The 19,917-nt window shown below is 42.9% G+C and overlaps 1 protein-coding gene across 5 annotated transcripts in view; it reads right to left on the minus strand.

Moving 5' to 3' along the window:
* herc2 (HECT and RLD domain containing E3 ubiquitin protein ligase 2) overlaps positions 1-19,917 on the minus strand; it is a 233,973-nt gene that overhangs the window by 15,537 nt on the left and 198,519 nt on the right. For all 5 annotated transcript variants that reach the window (XM_085999555.1, XM_085999557.1, XM_085999558.1 and 2 more), the window contains exons 78-84: positions 18,893-19,008; positions 17,977-18,175; positions 16,770-16,984; positions 15,722-15,899; positions 11,384-11,545; positions 7,563-7,654; positions 2,651-2,790 (exon numbers count right to left, since the gene is read on the minus strand). In XM_085999555.1, coding sequence (XP_085855681.1) covers positions 2,651-2,790; positions 7,563-7,654; positions 11,384-11,545; positions 15,722-15,899; positions 16,770-16,984; positions 17,977-18,175; positions 18,893-19,008 — 1,102 coding nt within the window. The remainder of the gene's footprint in view (positions 1-2,650; positions 2,791-7,562; positions 7,655-11,383; positions 11,546-15,721; positions 15,900-16,769; positions 16,985-17,976; positions 18,176-18,892; positions 19,009-19,917) is intronic.

Consider the following 19,917-nt stretch of genomic DNA (forward strand, 5'->3'; position numbering starts at 1 on the left):
TATATTTGCGCACTCCTCTCCCCCTCACTAATTTTCTTCCTTATCCTCCTCTCCTGAAAACACAGACTCCTTTGCTGGCATACCGATCTACAGGGGATGAGTGCCCTCCAGTACCTTGCCCAGTTGGCCACTGTTGATGAGCGAGCCTGGACAGTGAGCGACAGCAGACTATTTAACAGTGGGGGAATGCCCTAACCCAGGGCTGCGGAGACAAACCGTACTGGAAATACCGCCAGGCTGAAGTCACCTAATTGAGCATAGACTGAAAATATTTTGGGGGAAAAATTCAGTATCGCCCCGTTTGGGGCGCCATTATTGGCCGTGCGCAAAGTTTAGCGCCTGGTGCTAATTATCGCCTCCGACCGCAAACTTGGCTTTTATCGCCCCGGAGGTGTTTGGAGCGCTAAATCAGGCGCTTCACACCTGTCTTAAGGCGCAAAGGCCGAGGAGCGAGGCGCTACCTCTGAGCGCTGGCGGAGCTCATGTGATGTCGGTCAGCAATGGAACACAGACACACTGGCGCCGGCCAGTTCTTAAAGGGGAGTTCTGACGAAAGGTCATCGACCTGAAACGTTAACTCTGTTTCTCTCTTCACAGATGCTGCTTGACCTGCCGAGTTTCTCCAGCATTTCCTGTTTTTATCTTAAATGGGAGGTTTGATTTTGCTCTCCATCCACATCCTGCTCATTGCAGCCTTGAATCTCGGCCAGGAGTGACCTGTACTTAAAATCTGCTGGAAAGAACAATGGTGAGACCCAGGGAAAGAGCTCAGAGTGCAGCCCCCACAGTCTCTTCTAAATAGATACAAGGGCAAACCAAAATGAACCTGCAAAGTGCTGCTCAGTACCCAAAACTCCTTCACACAGCGTTGAATCTCTCCAGAAGTCTCTCTCTCTCTCTCTCTCTCTCTCTCTCTCTCAGAATGCGTGGTGCAAAAATGTCACCAACAAAAAAAGGCAGGAAGCGGTCGCCTTTAAATAGTGCTCCCCTAGTCCCTTTCTGACAGCATAACGCTCCCCTCAACCTGTCATTGCTAGCGGCAGGCGGTAAGGCAGGGGGCGCCACTCAATATCCGGTCCGGGGCGTTGCACACTCAACTGACGTCACGATCTGCCGGTAGTGTTTAGTGCCGCCACAAAATGTCTAGTTAATTTCGTGAGCGGCGCAAACATCGCCGCGCCCCATTAGCGCCCTCTTAAGGCGCTAACGGGAGGCGCAAACAACTGAATTTTCCCCCCTTTCTCTTTAGTGAAAGGCATTCATGTATGTAGTGCCTTTCACATTCTCAGAACAGCTCAAAACGCTTCACAGCCAATGAAGTACTTCTTGAACTTTAGTCACAGTTGCAACATAAGAAAATGTGGCTGCCAATTTGCACACAGAAAGGTCCCACAAATAGCTGAGATAAATGACCAGGAAATCTGTTTTTAGTGGTGTTGGTTGAGAGACAAATTTTGGCCAGGACACCAGGAAAGTTTTCCTGCTTCATCAAAAAGTGACACTGGCTCTTTTATGTCCACCCGAGTAGGCAGATGGGACCTCAGTTTAACGTCTTGCCCAAAATACAGCAGTATTGAACTTAAGTGCCAGCCGAAATTATGTGCTCTACTCGCTGAGGTGCTGCTTGGACCCACACGCTTCTGACTTCACTGGGCCAAGGCTGACACCAAATATCAAGTACAGAGATAAATTTTGCCCGAGCTCCATGATTTAATGGTGCACATTATATTTGGAATTTAAATGGCTTTGTGAACAGCACTCTTCATCCCTAATCAAAGAACATACGTTCACTTAAAAAAATACTTCATACAAACTAATGGAAATCAAATCTTTATAAAGGCTAAAACCCTTGCCATTACTTTCAATTTTGTAATTGGTGTATATATTTTTACAAGTATAAATTTCAAAAAGAGTTAAACCAGATACAATTAGTTGGAGTCCCCTGCAACAGTTCAAGGCGACGGCTCTCCACCACCTTCTCGAGCAACTAGGGATGGGCAATAAATGTTGGCCTCGCTCGCGATGCCCACATCCCAGGAACGAATACATTAAAAAAAAAATCAGTGATGAACATAAAATCAAATTTGTCTTTTTGATGTGACCTCCTTTCCCACTCCTCCCAAACTGACCTCAGGGTCCCTAATCTATATTCCCCACATTTTTTTTAATTTTTTACAACTTCTTGTTCATCAGTCATTCAGACGGAAAAAAAAAATCCCTCTCATGCCTAATAGGAACAAATTGATCCACTTGCTTCTATCCCTAATGAGGCAAATTAATGATGGGTGACCACAGAATGCAGCTTCAGCACAGCTAACAAATAAGATACAACATATTTGACATAAACAAGAATTATTGCCACTGGTAATTTTGTACGAGTGCTCAACACCTTTGAATCAAATTTCTCTGCATTATTTTAACAGAGGCATTAACCAATATTACAGATTGGCACCAATTAAAATATCAGAGGGGAATTTGAAACAAGCCTGTTAAGCATTCATATATACAATAATAACACTGCTGACAGTAAATTATAGCCAGCAGTCAATTTTGTAATTAAAATTGTGTGTGGCAAACTCCCATGGGTGCAGTAGTTAAAGTAGGCCTGCATCAGCTTGTCTAAAAGCCTTTCAAATACTACAAGTCTTACCATCCTCAGTGCAGCACACGCAGTGCAAAGATCCAGTTGCAATTGCAATCACCTTCTTTCCTTGTAAACCCTGGACTTGCCGAGGTCTCCTGACATGGTCATCAGAACCATGACCCAACCTATGGTAGTCACCTTTACCCCTGTAAAACGAAAGAATTACACAGTATATGATTAAGAACTTAGCAGCTCAGTTTTTTTTTTTAAAAGCCCTGCTGATTTCCTGGCAATAGGTTGGTTTAGCCGATACCAGTAAATGAAATGAATAGATGTCACACTGTGAGAGAGGGAAGGAAAAAGAGAAACAATAAAAGAAAAAGAAAGAAAAGAAAAAGAAAAAAAAGAGAAAGGAAAAGCTTGCATTTATATAGCGCCTTTTACAAGCACCGGACATCCCAAAGCACTTTACAGTCAATGAACTACAGGAAACTCTCGATTTACCGGCACCTAAATAACCGGAAATCTCTGTTAACCGGCAAAATTCAGGAGTAGGTTCAGGTAAGTTTTACTTCATATTAGTGGCCGTTCCTGGATCTGTGGCCGTGTAACCGGGGTTCCTGCACCTGTTGCTATGCAACAGGGATGCCTGGATCTGTGGCCGTGTACGGGGCTCTCGTGCCTTTTACTATACCTCTCTGTAATCCAGACTTTTTGATAAACCGGCACCACGCCGGTCCCGTCGGCGCCGGATAAAAAAAAGTTTCCTGTACTTTTTGGAAGTGTAGTCACTGTTGTAATATAGGAAACATGGCAGTCAATTTGCACACAGCAAGGCCCCACAAACAGCAATGCGATAATGAGCAGATAATCTGTTTTAGAGATGTTGGTTGAGGGATAAATATTGGCCAGGATTGTATGAACAATAGTGTATATTGCAAGCATTTATTCTGATCTGCAACATTAAGGGCAAGATGCTTGCTTCTCAATTAGGAGTCAGATTTACATCTCGGGTCGCTTATCAGTCAAACCTGCCACGGTCTTTACCGTGGGACAGTAGTATTGCACCACGTTACAACAGAGGAAGGTGCCTTGGGGAGTGGGAGGAAACAGAGCAGAACTGATCTGATAAAATGTTCACGCCAGCCAGCGAAGCATTAGGAGTAGTTAAGGATTCTATAGCCTGAACAGTGGCCACCTAATCATTTTGAGAGGACTGAAAAGGAGTGCAAGGATAATTTTTTTTTTTTTTTAATTATAAAGTCACAGAGACTTTATTAACTCTGCTTCAGTGATGGAATAATCTTAAAATTAGAGTTAGGCCATTTAGGGCTGAAATAAGGAAGCACAAAGGGTGGTGGAAATCTGGAATTTTCTCCCTCAAAAGGCTGTGGATGCTAGGTCAACTGAATTTTTCAAAACGGAGATTGACAGGATGAATGGAGTTGGGAGACAGCTCAGTTATAATCTAACTGAATGGCACAGGTTCAAGGGGTTGAATTGGCCTACTCCTGCCCTTATGTTTGTGGCAGAGAATTCCACTGTTTAAAGACAGTTTTTCTAACCTCCCCTCTAATTCTTATGATGACTGTCTTAAATTTTTGCTCTCTTCGCATCTCACTGACCAGTGGAAGCAATCTATTACCATTTACATTATTATAAACCTTCATAATCTTGAAACCCTCTGTCAGGTCACTCCTCAAACTTTTTCACTCTAATGAAGGAAGTCCTGATTTCTCAAGTTTCTCCATAACTGTAATCCCTCACCCCTAACATCCCAGTGAATCTACTCTGACCCTCTTGCATTACTTTTATTTCCTTCCAATAGGGTGCCCAAAATGTACACAATTCTGAAGGCATAGAATACAAAAGCAAAAAGTTAGTATTGAACTTGTACAATAGACTGCAGTAGGTTCAGCAATTTTTCCTTTGTTGTCTTCCCACGTCTTAATTTCCTTGTTTAACGATCATCCAGTTTAACTTCTTTCACTATTTCTACCACTTTAATCCCAATATACTTAAAGCTTACTTTCCCTTCTAAACGGACGACTTTTCTCTCATGCTTTTCCCCTTCCTTCCACCTCTCTTTCCTCCTTTACGATGCTCCTTAAAACCCACCTTTTTGACCACGCTTTAGGAACCCCTCCTAAATTTCCTTTGGCTCAGTGTCCATGTTTTTATTTATGCCTGTAAAGCACCTTGACACCTTTTTCTACATTAAAGGAGCTACATTTATTTCTTTCCTTTTTTTTATTAGCCGAGGCACAGAATATACCTGGCTGAATATAGAAAATTCAGAAGAGACGTGAAAAAGGAAATAAGAGGGGCAAAGAGAGGGTATGAGAATAGACCGGCAGCTAACATAAAAGGGAATCCAAAAGTCTTCTATAGGCATATAAATAGTAAACGGGTAGTAAGAAGAGGAATGGGACCGATTAGGGACCAAAATGGAGATGTACGCATGGAGGCAGAGGGCATGGCTGAGGTACTAAATCAGTACTTTGCATCTGTCTTTACCAAGGAAGAAGATGCTGCCAAAGTCAGTGAAAGAGGAGATAGTTGAGATACTGGATGGGATAAAACTTGATAAAGAGGAGGTACTAGAAAGACTGGCTGTATTTAAAGTGGATAAGTCACCAGGACTGGATGAGATGCATCCTAGGATGCTGAGGGAAGTAAAGGTGGAAATTGCAGAGGTACTGGCCAGTATCTGCCAATCCTTCTTGGATACAGGGGTGGTGCCAGAGGACTGGAGGGTTGCAAATATTACACCCTTGTAAACCCAGCAACTACATGCCAGTCAGTTTAACCTCAGTAGTGGGGAAGCTTTTAGAAATGATAATCAGGGACAAAATTAACAGTCACTTGAACAAGTGTAGATTAATTAAGAAAAGCCAGCACGGATTTGTTAAAGGCAAATCGTGTTTAACTAACTTGGCTGAGTTTTTTGATGAGGTAACAGAGAGGGTCGATGAGGGCAATGCGGTTGACGTGGTGTACATGGACTTCCAAAAGGTGTTTGATAAAGTGCCACATAATAGGCTTGCCAGCAAAGTTGAAGCCCATGGAATAAAAGGGACAGTGGCAACATGGATATGAAATTGGCTAAGTGACAGGCAACAGAGAGTAGTGGTGAACGGTTGTTTATCGGCCTGGAGGAAGGTACACAGTGGGGTTCCCCAGGGGTCGGTTCTAGGACCACTGCTTTTCTCGATATATTTTAATGACTTAGACTTGGGCAGGGCACAATTTCAAAATTTGCAGATGACAAAACTTGGAAGTATAGTGAACACTGAGGAGGATAGTGATAGACTTCAAGAGGACATAGACAGGCTGGTGGAATGGGCAGACACGTGGCAGATTAAATTTAACGCAGAAAAGTGCAAAGTGATACATTTTGGGAGGAAGAACGAGGAGCGGCAATATAAATTAAAGGGTACAATTCTAAAGTGGGTGCAGGAACAGAGAGACCTGGGGTATATGTGCACAAATCGTTGAAGGTGGCAGGGCAGGTTGAGAAAGTGGTTAAAAAAGCATACGGGATCCTGGGCTTCATAAATAGAGGCATAGAGTACGAAAGCAAGGAAGTTATGATGAACCTTTATAAAACACTGGTTCGGTCTCAACTGGAGTATTGTGTCCAATTCTGGGCACTGCACTTTAGGAAGGATGTGAAGGCCTTAGAGAGGGTGCAGAAAAATGTTACAAGAATGGTTCCAGGGATGAGGGACTTCAGTTACATGGATAGACTGGAGAAGCGGAGGTTGTTCTCCTTGGAGCAGAGAAGGTTGAAAAGAGATTTGATAGAGGTGTTCAAAATCATGAGCCGTCTAGACAGAGTAGATAGAGAGAAACTGTTCCCATTGGCGGAAGGGTCGAGGACCAGAAGATACAGATTTAAGGTGATTGGCAGAAGAACCAAAGGCGACATGAGGAAAAACCTTCAGGTAGCGAGTGGTTAGGTCTGGAATGCACTGCCTGAAAGGGTGGTGGAGGCAGATTCAATCGTGGTTTTCAAAAGGGAATTGGATAAGTACCTGAAGGAAAAAAATTTGCAGGGCTACGGAGAAAGGGCAGGGGAGTGGGACTAGCTGAAGTGCTCTTGCAGAGAGCCGGCATGGGCTCGACAGGCCGAATGGCCTCCTTCTGTGCTGTAATCATTCTATGATAAGAGCAGGGAGTTTATGCTTGAATTGTATAAAACACTAGTTCGGCGACAGCTAGAGTAATGTGTACAGTTCTGGTCACCACATTACAGGAAGGATGTGATTGCACTAGAGAGGGTACAGAGGAGATTTACGAGGATGTTGCCAGGACTGGAGAATTTTAGCTATGAGGAAAGGTTGGATAGGGTGGGAATGTTTTCTTAGGAACAGAGGGGGCTGCAGGGAAACTTAACTGAGGTGTATAAAATTATGAGGGGCCTAGATGGAGTAGATAGGAAGGACCTATTTTCCTTAGCAGAGAGGTTAATAACCAGGGGACATAAATTTCAAATAATTGGTTGAGGAGAACTTTTTTCACCCAGAGGGTGGTGGGGGTCTGGAACTCACTGTCTGAAAGGGTGGTAGAGGCAGAGACCCTCATTACATTTAAAAAGTACTTGGATGTACAATTCAAGTGCCGTAACCTACAGGGCTACGGACCAAGAGCTGGAAAGTGGGATTAGGGTGGATAGCTCTTTTATGGCCGGCATGAACACAATGGGCTGAATGGCCTCCTTCTGTGCTGTAAATTTCTATGATTCTACATAAATGCAAATTATTATTAATAAAATGGACGCTAATCATCTGCTACTGACTTTCATTTTATTGAGTCTCTATGAGGCAGACAGCAAGGGAACTTCAGATTGCTAAAACCAAGCAGAGGGTTAAAAAGAAAATCTCGATCTTACCATAAAAATTCTTCTTTAGGTCTGTAGGAACTGATAAAAGCCGCTGAGTGAGAGAAATACAGACTGTAAAAGATATATACTTACCAAGTATAAACAGATCCAGATTTAGTTAAGGCCACAGAAAATTGTGATCCACATTCCACTTTAACCACACCAAGTCCAGTTAGGGAATCAATCTATTTGGGGAAAATAATGATATCTCTCAGTAGGAGCAATCCCAAAAGTTGTCAATTTTATTAATACTCCACCTAACTGGTCTTAATCAACTGGAAACTTAATGAAAGGTTGAATTTAAAAGAAATAAAATGAGCTTTTTTTTAAATAAGTTGTACAGAGTTGAAACCAAACAGCAGAGGGCACTCAAAGCCCTAGAAACATGAGAAAGTCAGTCTCCAGGTAGTTGAGAATGAACACTTTTACAGATTCCTGCTTTGTGACAGGACTTCGAGAGTTCTCCACACACATGCATTTTGTGGTTTTATTTCCGCCGAGTTCTCAGTCTTGGATTAAATAATCAAGAGCCCGACGAGTGAAATTCTGAGTTAGAATGACTTTTGCTGAGATAAGTTAAAGAAACGAGTTTGGTCTGAACAGACACCAAGACAGAGAGGGCTGAATCTGAAAGACAAGGCAGATAAGGGAGAATAAATTTGAATTAATTATTAATTTGAGGAGAAGTTGAAGTGCGGTAATAGCAGGATTAAGACCTAGGCTAGTGATGTATGCAGCAAGTATGATGTGGGACATCCTGGATTTACAAAGTTTCTAGAAGGACTACATGGTCTAGAAATTTGATTAGGCCGAAAAACGCCGGTGATACTGCGGGCCTAGGCTAACAGCCGTCTGCAAAACGAGCGTAGGCAGCACTGGCATTTCGGTGCTGCCTGTTGATTTACATGAATAGAGCGGAGAATCTCTTGCGCAACGCGCTCTTTCCAGCGCCAATCTCAGCAGGAGGCCGAAGGCCGCGTCTGAAGGATCGGTGCAGCATTCTCGGGCAATGTGCTGTTTCAGATCATTTGGTGATGGCTCCTGGGTTTTGCTGGGTCAGGAGATATCGAGTCCGCTGGTGGCCCTTGTAGGGTTGGAGCATTGCGACACATTAGGAGGCAATGGTTTGTCCACAGCTCCCCTCTTACTTTCGCAGACATTTGTCCACAGATGTGTGCCACACTGCCTGGTACTCACACCGTCGCTGGCTGCCATAGCTCTACAGATCCTTTCACCCAGATGATTGCTGTGTGGAGGTTTGTGCTCCATCATGGCGCTGGAGGGGGATGCACTGTATTGCAGCTAGCAGTGACAGTGCATTAGCCTGCATATCGCATAGGGCATTCACTCCCTGGTGAGTGGCTCTTAAAGCACAGGCTCAGATCCGAAGGGACTGTGACTGGAAACACCACATAAAGACTATTCTTAAACCGTTGCATGAGACATCAATGGAAATAAATTTTAAAAAGGGAACATGAACTCTTGGTCAGGAGTTTACTGGTGTAAATGGTGCAGAAGAGAGTTCAGTTAAATTTTTAACAGCAGACTTCTGAAGAACTCTTGGTGAGAATATGGTGTTAAGCCTTTTAAAAACAGACTTCCAAACTTTGCATCTTATTTTATCTGTTCCTAAACTAGAAAACCCAATGTATAAAATTTACAGAAATGCAGCTTTGATTTTTTTCCTGAGCTTCTTACAACTGTAGTACAGTATAGTTTATTTTAAAAGCATTTGCCTCCTGCCATGTTTGATTGAGCAGAAGGGAGATTTGATGCCTCTCATTGGAAGCAGTTTTCACTCCAATTACATAGTCTGAGCTCTCCAAAGATACCAGTTACCCCAGCAGCTGTTTACTGTACGGGTTATAGCTCACTGCGGCTTTCGCCCACCTCTCCGCGCCATCAACGGTTGCACGCATGGGCGTGCTTTGGAGAGGGCGGTAAGAAGAGCGGCGAGCTCCAAAATGAATGAGCGTGCGTCAATTCGGCACTGCGCGCCGCACGCTCCTGCTGACTAAAGTACTTACCACGAGCGCAGGCAACAGCAGCACTGCCGGCCTGCCGAAAATGGCAGCCGCCGCGGGACCCGCCGGAAGGTGAAAGTAAGGCAGCTGCCACTTTTTTCAGCAAAACTGGCCTTAATAGCCAGTGCCAAACCCTCCAATTTCTAGGCCTCTCTGTATGAAGTGTCAGAAAGTTGTGTTGCTTGAGCAGAGAAATGCTGAGCTCAAGAGTTAGCTGGCGACATTCTGCAACATATATGGGGAGGAAAGGTTTCTGGAAAACCATTCAGAAGGTGATCACCCTACAGTGCAAGACAAGTGAGGGGTGGGGGGGGTGGTGGTGGGGAAAAGCGAAGGAAACTGGAGGAGCCAGTATAGGGAAACTGTGCATATGGACTTGTCCAATAGGTATACAGTTCTCGATACTAATGATGAAGACAAGGATGGAGGTACTGGTAATGAGGTAATGAAAAGAAACATTATGGCACTATGAAGCAAAGGGTTAGCCAAGGTGGGTGGGAAGAGAGAGAGAGACAGACAGAGAGTCTGCAGCCATGAAAATAGCAGAGTGGCAGGTGTGGAGGATTCTATAATTCGGGGCACACAGATAGCCTGTCTTGCAAAGGTGCCCAGGGATCACAAATGGTCTGTTGGCTTCCAGGTGCCAAAATAAGAGACACAACAGTGGGTGGAAAAACCTCTGAAAGGGGAGATAAACCAACCAGCAGTTGTGGTTCAAGCTAGAATCAATGACATGAAGAGTAGGAGGTCTTCCTGAGAATTTGAAGAGTTCAACTCTACACTAAAGTGCAAGACCTCAAGGGCAGCAAGCGGAGATAGCATACGCTACTCAAATTAAGGAGAAGCAGATATGAATGCATGGCGAGGAGAACGTGAGGGGGACTGATCGCAGGTCCACAGCGGTCCTCAGGAGTGCTGTGGAGCTGGGAGGAGCACTCCTGCTCTTCCTGGCTCCATATCAAGATTTGAAAACAAATTTTTACTTACTTTTTTGGTCATGGCCACCTGCTAGGCCGCATCTATGTCAGGAAAGCTTGGATGCTTCCCTCAAAAACAGAAATTCCAGGAGGTGGTAAAAAGAGTCTATACAAGGCACTGGAATGGACCTGGTGTACGGTGTACAATTCTGCTCGCCATACTACAGCAAGAATATCCAGGCATTGGAGGCAGTGCAGAAAAGGACAACCAAACTGATAACTAGCTTAAGACACCTAAGCTACGAGGAGAGGCTGAGGAGCTTAGGATTGTTTACTCTGGAGAGCAGTAGGCTCACAGGAGCTGTTATTCAAATGTTCAAGATTCTTAAGGAAATAGATAAATTGAACCCCGGTAATAAGTTCAAGATTGCCACAAACTATAGAATCATGAGACACTGGTTCAAGTTAGGAACAGGGAAGGTACACAGGTATGGAGGAAGAAACTTTAACCTTTAAGAAATGCCATAACTTTTATACTACACAAAAATGAAGAAGATTCTGTACAAACAACATGTGCAAGTCTTCAATAATTGTAACACTGCTGATCAGGTACTAAACCAACAGGGCTTCTTGATTTTGAAGGTTGTTCATTAAAGCTTTCAAAATACACAGAGAAGTCTCACAACATCTTCTGGTCATTTCTAATGTGGATTATAAAACCGAATTAAGGAAATATACGGAATACATTTGAAGAATGCTGTGAATTAACTACATTTTCCCCCCAATTATTTTGTCTTCATTTTGATACAGAACTATTGTCCTCAAAGTTTTCATTTGGAGTAAATATGTGGATCAAAATAAAATGTTAATATTATATATATAGCCTAGCAAACAGCAACACAAGTGAAAACAGAACCAAGAGAAAAATATAATTTGTATGGATTTATCTGCACTGTTTAAAAACTCCCTGTACCTTCATTGGAACTTTACAGCCATCGCTGCCTCCTCTTCCAAGTTTTCCATAATCTCCATCTCCCCAGGACCAGACAGTGTCATCGTCGGTCAGACAAAGAGTCTGTGCGTCTCCACTTCCACACGCAACATCGACGACCCTGTAACCCTGCAGTGCTTCCACCTGAGAAACAGGCACAAGTTCAAATTTAGGAGAACAACTGTGCAGAGCACCATCCTCAACAGAGGCCAGGACACAATATCAATCAATTGAACATGGCTGATTAGGGTTGTAGTACTCAGGACAACGATAAAGGCAGGCTCTTCTTCTGTGAGCCATCTGATCAACCTCACACAGTAAAGAAGTCTGGCTGGTGTGTCCGACGACTCTGTTATCAAGCGGCCCTACAAGCAAGTAGTCATTCTTGCAGGTGTTTCCATTTTGGTGGTTTCAGGTTAGCAAAGTGAGAAACGTAAAAATAAAATCATATTTAGTCGGTGCTCTTCTGAACTTGGGGGTCAATTTGAGGCAAAGCAGAGGAAACTTTATTTTTAACATGATGGTTTAAATGAACAAGGAACACAAATCAACCTAAATTCCAAATGCCATTCATTAGCATTTGTCCATATCACATACACTTGGCACCTGGCCACACTGCTCGGTATGATCAGCAGATTTTATGGTCTCCTTACCCAAGGAAGGATATACTTGCCTTAGAGGGAGTGCAACAAAAGTTCACCAGATTGATTTCCTGAGGATTGTCCTAGGAGGAGAGATTGAGTAGACTCGGCCTATATTCCTTAGAGTTTAGAAGAATGAGAGGTGATCTCATTGAAACATACAAAATTGTTAAGGGGCTTGGCAGGGTAGATGCTGGGTGGATGTTTCCACTGGCTGGAGTGTCTAGAACAAGGGGTCACAATCTCAGAATAAGGGGTTGGCTATTTAGGACTGAGAGGAGGAGAAATTGCTTCACTCAGAGGGTGGTGAATCTTTGAAATTCTCTACCCCAGAGGGCTGTGGAGACTCAGTCGTTGAGTATATTCAAGACAGAGATCGATAGATTTTTGGACTCTAAGGGAATCAAGGGATATGGGGATAGTGCAGGAAGATGGAGTTGAGGTAGAAGATCAGCTGTGATCTTATTGAATGGCGGAGCAGGCTCGAGGGGCTGAATGGCCTACTCCTGCTCCTATCTCTTATGCTCTTGCGTTCTTGCATTGGGAGAGATGTAATAGCCCTGGATAAATTGCAATTCAGATTTATCAGGATGATAGTTAGGAGGAAAGGCTAGGGAAACTAAAGATGTGCACTCTCAAACTAAGATGATTAAGGAGGGATTTGATAGTATTCAAAATTATGAAAGAAATAGACGAGGTAAACATAGATAATTTCCGTTGACAGGTAAATTGAAGTTACAAGGCTATGATCTCAAGATGAGCACAAGATACATTAAAGGGGAGATTAGAAGGAACTTTTTCTGTAAGGAATGATTGGATTGTGGAATGCTTTGCCACAAATGATGATCAATACTAAATTGATTACAGCATTCAAAAAATGTACTGGATAATTGCTTAAACAATACGAGAGAATGGGGGAGAAAACTAATCCCATTGTGGGTAATAAGACTCTGCAAACTCAGTCCCCAAGAACCACCTAATTTCAGAGCAGACACAAAGGCAAATTGGTCTCCTCCTATGTCTTGACTTGATATGACGCTATATAAAACATTATACATTACAAACAATTAGTGCATAGGTTTTTGTAAAGACCAACAAAAATAATTAGTTTAGTTCATCTGCCACCTCCTAATGTTCCGTAAAGGACCCCTCTGACCTAACAAAAGCAAAATACTGCGAATGCTGGAAATCTGAAATAAAAACAGAAAATGCAGGAAACACTCAGCAGGTCAGGCAGCGTCTGTGGAGAGAGAAACAGAGTCAACCGTTTCAGGTCGATGACCTTTCGTCAGAACTGAAAGAAGTTAGAGATGTAACAGTTTTTAAGCAAGTACAGAGGCTGGGAAAGTGGAGGAAAGAACACAAAGGGAAGGGCTGTGATAGGGTGGAAGGCAGGTGTGATTAAATGACAAAAGGCATGATGGCACAAGGCAAAAGGGGGTGGTAATGGGACAAGTAAAGAAACAAAAGATGGGTCTAGAGGAGCTGTAAATGGCAACAGCAGTGCCATTACCAACAACTGCTGTCCGAATAAATAGGAGCAGTGGTTATGAACTGAAATTGTTGAACTCAATGTTGAGTCCGGAAGGTTGTAAAGTCTGACAATTGAAACTCAATGCACTATACTGATAAGCTGCATTGTTTTAGCTGGTTAACTTTCAGCAGTATTCCTGGGGAGTTCCTACTCCTTTGCCTATGCTCTCTGTACTGGAGCAAGTAGCATGTGTCCCTGCAAGGAGTGTGTACTCCATCTTCGGCAAATAAAAACCACACAGGTGGGTGCAGATTTCCAGGCACTTTGATTTGTACATTCAAACAGGGTGATAACCAAAAAAGAAATGAACCCCAGCAACAGAGGGTAGCTTTGGTCTTAAGGGCTACTTTTCCATTCTTCCTTCCCCTTCAAGCAAGGGCGACACTGATAATTGCTTTAAAACGAAGGCATCGTGGGAGCTTCTAGAGGAGCAGGCATTCACCTGCATGACTCTATGCTGTTGGTCACATACCAGCTGCATACTAAGAGAACAAAATTCCTTGGCTCATATACAACGTGGCATTGTGCATCGGGTACCGAATGACAGCACGGGTGCAATTAACAAACCCTTGAACTCGAGCAAATTGCCAACAAATTTGTAAAACTGTGCTGCTCTCTCATGTTGCTGCTTTTGGTCAACGGTTAAAGTGATTAAGTCGCTGGCCTGCTAAATAACGTACGTGTGACTACCTTGATACCTTTTGGACAGGAAACTGGAAAACACTAACGCTCCCAGTATAAGCCTGGTGGATAAAAACTGAAGGCTAAAGTGTCTTTGACACCCAATGACACCGCTGTGCAAATGTTAGATGTTATCTGGACGTCGTCTTTAAGGAGATGGACAAACTCTTTGCAACCTATCTGCTAAATCTCGGTCTCCTTAGTTAGATCTCATTTGTCATGTTCACGTAGCTGTGCCCGATACAATGGACCTACTATGTCGCTTAGCTGCCTGACCAGATGGTGAGCCTTGTATGCCACCCAAGATCACGGGCAGCCCTTTTCTGTTCTTACTGGCAGATGTTAGGCTTAAAGCCGCCAGAAATTTCCAGGCTCTAAACTCTTATGCGCACACATAATTTGGGACTTCACTTTATTATGATACCAATTCTCAACACAATGGGCCAGAATTTCGGGTCCCCACGGGCGAGTACGCGCTGGGTACTCACGCGTAGGCCCAACGAAGGTGCCGGTTTCGTGCATGCACGGGAAACCGGAACTTCCGTTCCCTTAAAGGAAGGGGTTTACAAGTCAAACGCGTGCGCCGGAGAGGCAGCGCGTACGCCTGGAACTTCCGTTTTTTTTGCAGGTTTCTCCGGGAGGGTAAGTCTCCAGTAGCTACGCTTGTAAAAAGCAGTCGCAAGGCCTGCTTTTAACAAGGTAAGTGGTGAATTAAGTTAAATTAAAACATTTTTTGCACAGGTTTATTATTTTTAAATACTTTAAAGAAAGGGAAGTTTATTTTTAGCCCTTAGAAACTGTAATTAATTTTTTCAAAAATTTTTTTTTTTTTTTTTTAATTATTTGACGTTTTAGTGATGTTTTGGGGCCGAATTGTATTCATAGATTTGACAGCTCTTCCTGTCAAATCTATGAATACAGATTCCCTGCTACCATTGGCTCTCCATGGCCCACGTGATCCCAGGGGACGCTTCGAACTAACTGCGCCCCTGGGATACGCAAGCACTGCACGCCGGCAGTTGGAGCAGGCCCAGGATCGGAATCCCACGCGGGTCCACAGCACAACGGCCGGCGCGCTAGCTAAGTGCAGGTCGGAGGCTTGCACCCGCGGGAAGCCTCCGACCCGAATTTCTGGGCCAATGAAATTGAATTTTAAAAATGGAAAAGTTGTTTGAGCAGAAGAAAGGAAATAAAAATGAAGCATTGGGGAAAAAAAAAATCACAGACATGTTGCACAGTAGGCCAGGGAGTTCAGATCCAAGCTAAGTGAAAGCAATGATTAAGCTTTAACTCCAGAAGGCTGCATATGTACACAAAATAGGCTAAACATATACATATAAAAAGTGTTGAATTCTTGGGTCTATGAATGCATGCAATGAAACAGGCATAACAAGAATGTACCTCCATCATCAATACTGCAATCATGTTTTAGGTTTCAATCAATTCTTTATCAGAAGTACTCACCAACTTTGGTTTCAGCTGATCTTCACTGTCCCCATGTCCTAGTCTTCCGTATCTGCCCTTGCCCCAGGTGTAAAGCTCTCCTGCTGCAGTAATGCAAGCACTATGTGCTCCTCCGGCAGCAACGTCAATCACTTCTATACCACGCAGTGATTCGATAACACGAGGGCGGTCGCAAGGACTGAAGGAGGCAAAAAATCAAATGAAATAAATGTCTTCTCCAGGGAGTTTCTCAAAAAGTTACTTGAAATCAGAATATTAAAACGGTCACTTAGTAACACTTGCTTCCAACCACAAAGGTCAAAAATTTGAAAGCTTCAGCTGCCCATCAGCCAAAACTGTCAATTTTAGTCAACGGGATCTGCTTGGCTGTCAGCTGGAATATTCGCACATCATGGAAACAAGGTGCGAGGAAAGTACCACCAACATGGACCAGCTCACCCAACTTGAATTGTAACTCTCATCATCCACCAAGCAGCATCACATACAGTGGCTGCAGTGAAGACACTCTCACCTGGCTGACTGAAACTTGCATGGCAACACCCAGCTTAGAAGGAAAGAGAAGCAGAAAATAACGTACTTAAAATAAAATAAAAATACAAGCCTATTTTATAAGAAAAACAAATAGAGGAACAAGCAATTTCAAACAGCTTCTAGGAAAGAGGCACTAGGTATACCCACATTACAATCACAGTGCTGGAGTCAGATGATAACTCAAATTAAGGCAACAACATTGAGTACTGGTGACACAAGCCAGGTATTTTATTAATACTGAGATTAGTCTCTGGTTTTCTCCTTGTTCGAACCAAGGCCACAGATAAATCCAGAGCAATTTGGGGTTGACACTGTGGTATTTTTTTTTTGGGAGGCAAGTGTTTCCCATTTCCCTCGGAGGCAAAAGCAATACATTTCTACAGAAGACTGTGTTGGCACTTAAAGAAAATATAGAATGTGGAATTAACATGCCTAGGATAAAATGTCTGCCTTGAAATTTATAAACTACATATTTTATATTATCAATTATTTTTAGAATACACAACTTCTCTCCTACCTCCTATTGCCATGCCCCAGCTTGCCATCTTCTGCCTCACCCCAAGAGTAGACTTCTCCTTCAGATGACAAGGCAAGGCAGTGCTTGCCCCCCGAATTCACTGCCACCTTCTTTACAAAAACATGTTGAATGGATTCCAGCAAAGTGGGGGTAGATACAGACTCTGTTCCTCCAATCCCCAGTCTTCCTCCAGCTCCGTATCCCGTGGCATACAACTAATGTAATACAGTAAGAATCAGAATTATTCATGCAATGTATCTTTATTGCCTTACAGCCATATTCCATCTGATTTTTCACTGGCCAATTATTGAAGACTGCAAAATAGTTTAAACAGTGCCATTTTGCTATTAATAAAGTCAAGATATTGGCCCTGAAATCCACCGCAAGTTTGGGATTGCCACATGCGCGAAGTCTGGAACTTGCAGCCGGTCAACGTACGGATTGACAGGCCATCCGTGGGGGCCACGAAAAAGCAATCGCTGGCGCAGAGTTGGACTATTTGCCCTGAGACTGGCCAGCAATTGCCCACGGATGTCTTACAGTTGATGCAAGCAGGTGCAGGGCCTGTGTGCAACAGCGTAAGGGGATATCTATGGCTTTAATTAAACATTTTCATATCCTAAATTATGCACATACACTGTATGAAATGGGTTTATGCAAATATTGGCCCGGATTACAGTTTTAATGTATAAAATTATTTTAAAATTTAATTTTTTTTTTAGTGAAGGTGGTGGAATGAAGGTAATTATGAATAAAATTCCAATTCTATACATTGTATAATTATTAGATTTGGGGATTCCATTGCATCTCGTTAGGGGATCCCATTCGTAAATGACTGAAATGTAATTTTGCTTATTGATTGGAGGACCAGGCCCACGTGATCCCAGGTAGGCTTCCGCACCGTCTGCGCCCCTGGGAACCGTGGACCATTACACTGCCCTCCGCCTCGAGGCCTGAGACCCCAAGTTTTCACAGCCTGGCAGCCAGCAGGTACTTTCGTAATTCTTTTGTGGGTCGGAGGAGTAGTCCGGAGGTACGCCTCTAACCGCAATTTCTAGCCCAGTATTTGGTAGATTTCATTGTACCCATTATTTCTGATGACTTACACTACAATACCTCAAAAAATGAACTGATGTCACACATATGCATTCTTCAAGATAAGATACCATTCATTGAGAGTAACAACAAAGGACATGTGAACGTTCACCTTTCCATCTGCTGTTACTGCAAACAACGTCTGTTCGCCACCAATCAGCTGCACAGGTCTTAAGGTTGCTAACGCCTCACATGGTGTTGGAACCTTAACTTTCGCACCTTCTATACCCCCCAGCTGACCTCTGTGGTTGTGCCCCCAGCCGTAAATAGTTCCACTTCCGCCAGCAGAAAGAGTCCAATCATCAGACCGCCTATTAAACAAAAATACATTTGAAGTACGTATACATTTTCTGTCAAGTCTCATTTTTCTCGGCTCTCTCTCACTCAGCTTCATGGGTAAATGAGATATTTAAGAACTGCAAAATTTTCCCCGTCTATCACTCGGTCCGTAAATATCCCAGTAAAATCGGTCAATACAATTTGGTCTCGTCACACTTAGTGTCAAGACATGATGGGTGCTAGACTTCTGCTAATGATCGTCTGAACAGTGATTTGGTGATCTCATCAATGCCATCGTAGAGAGATCAACTGCTTCTCTACAGCAGAATACGGGAAGTGTCACCCCGGGACTCCATCTTACACAGCTGCTGGTGGCTGTAAGTGAATACCTTGGGAAGAACTTGGGAGTAGGTCACTGCCTGGCTTTTCATCTGGCATGAAGCAGGGAGAAAATGGGGGAAGGCAGAGGAAAAAGCATTAAGCTATGCATTGACATTGTTAGATTTCACTATATGGAGGGGGGAAAATAATTGCAGTAAAAGTGCTATCATGCGTCAAGCTGCTCATTACTATTTTTGAGATCATGCCAAAGAAAGTAGGAACATAAAAATCAGAAAAACAGTCCTTTAAAATTGTTTATAAAATCAGATTAATAAATATGGCATTTATACACAGTCACAATAAAATTTAGTGACACTATCAGAGTATTTTTTACATGTATTGAAATAGCGACGCTATAGGCTTAGTACCTGTTTATCCACTGGACAAGTTGTTCATCTTGCTCTCTTCTAAACACGTCATGGCTTTCATGAAGAACATTCATATTTTCATGATCGATCATTAGTTCACGGATTTTTTTTGCCACCTGTACCAGAAAATATAGGAATGTGAAATTATGTTCTAAACCGTTTCCAATTTTCTACTTCAGTTGATGTATACCCAAAACAGTCTAGAGGCAGCTAGAAACCAAAATAATTAAGAATAAGGTTTGACTAGCCAAATAATATTAAAAGTTAAAGATTGTAAAGTTTATTAAACATTTTTATTTTGTATAGTGGTAGAGTACCATCATCAGCAGGAACATTCCCATGCTTACATCAACAACTAAAAATTTACAAATCCACTATGAAATATGGATGCAATGGTCTACAAATATCATAGAATTCAACTTGTTAATTATGATTCATTTATGCAATTAACAAACTTATTAGAAGATTTCTGTATAACTGAAAAAACAAGTTCCATCCTTACGATATGACTCCATATCTACCCAATAAAACCCACAACGAAAGAATCAGCTACTGATGGTGCTATTTGCTATAACCTGCAAATTATGTTAATATAAAATTTCCACGAGGGTCTTTCTGGATGGATGAATTAGGATGGGCCAAATAGCCTTCCTCATCTGTAATAAATCCTGTTCAGAGGAAAAACAACATATTGGGCCGGATATTCAGATGCCTACGGGTGTGAACGGAGCTGTGTACACACCCGTAGGGACATTGAAAATGCCGGTTTCAAGCGCGCAAAGCGCATGCACTGAAAACCGGCATTTCCGCTCTGTCAAGAATGCTCTTGACAGATCCTCCACCTGCCCTGGAGAAGGGCCGCTGCGGGCGGATAGTTCCGCTTTCTGTAGAACCTCTGCCCGCAGAAAACCCTTAGAAATCTTACGCCTGGTAAAAGCAGGCGTAAGGCTGGCTTTTACCAGAATAAGATTTGAAAAAAGTAAAAAACAAAAATTCACTCATTTATCATTTAAAATAAGTTTATT

This window comes from Somniosus microcephalus, chromosome 10, assembly GCF_052327205.1.
Source record: "Somniosus microcephalus isolate GS21.2 chromosome 10, FLI_Smic_1.0, whole genome shotgun sequence".
Taxonomy (NCBI): Eukaryota; Metazoa; Chordata; class Chondrichthyes; order Squaliformes; family Somniosidae; genus Somniosus; species Somniosus microcephalus.